Source organism: Habropoda laboriosa, unplaced genomic scaffold (genome assembly GCF_001263275.1).
Source record: "Habropoda laboriosa isolate 0110345459 unplaced genomic scaffold, ASM126327v1 scaffold1329, whole genome shotgun sequence".
NCBI lineage: Eukaryota > Metazoa > Arthropoda > Insecta > Hymenoptera > Apidae > Habropoda > Habropoda laboriosa.
The window spans coordinates 224,838-225,637 of NW_017101431.1; the positions used below are offsets into that span (position 1 = coordinate 224,838).

An 800-nucleotide genomic window follows, 5' to 3' on the forward strand; every position below is an offset into this window, starting at 1 on the left:
TATATCTTTCCACACATTTTTAAAATACAATATTGCACCTAATATTTGATTTTACTAATTTATATTTACATAGTTGTGATCAAAAGAATCTAGAAATTCATTTTCAAACTCTTTGCCTACACTGTGTATTCTTACCTTGATCATTATTATCGTTGCTATTCGATTCATTTTCAAAATTTTGATTAAAAAAGTCATCTGTAGTTACATTGTTCAAGTCTTTCTTTTTTTTCGTAACAGACTTTTTTGTTTTTTTCATAACAGTTTTCATTTTGTTTATTTTCATTATTTAACTGAAAGAAAAAGTCACTTAACTATGAGTTTCGACAAGTAAATTTAAAGAAATAATATTCATATAGTAAATATAACCTACAAAAATATATTCTAATTTCCTTAACTTAGTATCATTTCATGAAAAACATATAATGCGCACATATTAAGTACAAAAAAGAAAATAGAAGTTTTTTCTTTACTTACGTTATTTAATATTTTTACAACCTTAAACCGTTTTGAACAGTGTTTTAACCTCGCACGTGCATAACCTGATTACGCATGTATAACATAGACTTAACACCCAATGCTTTTTTGTGTCACATGGTTTATAGGGCTTACAAGCCCTCTTATCATTTTTGTGTCACTTCCGACATTACCGAGTCAGCATAGAATAAGATTACAGCATAATTTACGAGCTTTTATTTTGCTAAATATTAAATAAATAATTGTGGTTTCTCGAAAGAAAATAAATCTAAATAACGTTATTTTGAGTATGTCATTTAAATATAATAAAATTGATAAACTAAATA

At 25.5% G+C, this 800-nt stretch overlaps 1 protein-coding gene across 1 annotated transcript in view; it reads right to left on the reverse strand.

Annotated features, from left to right (window-relative positions):
- The window catches only part of LOC108578165 (nucleolar complex protein 2 homolog), a 3,968-nt gene extending 3,685 nt beyond the window's left edge, over nt 1-283 (reverse strand). Inside the window, exon 1 of the mRNA XM_017941447.1 lies at nt 136-283. Coding sequence (XP_017796936.1) covers nt 136-283 — 148 coding nt within the window. The remainder of the gene's footprint in view (nt 1-135) is intronic.
- Between the last annotated feature and the right edge of the window lie 517 nt (nt 284-800).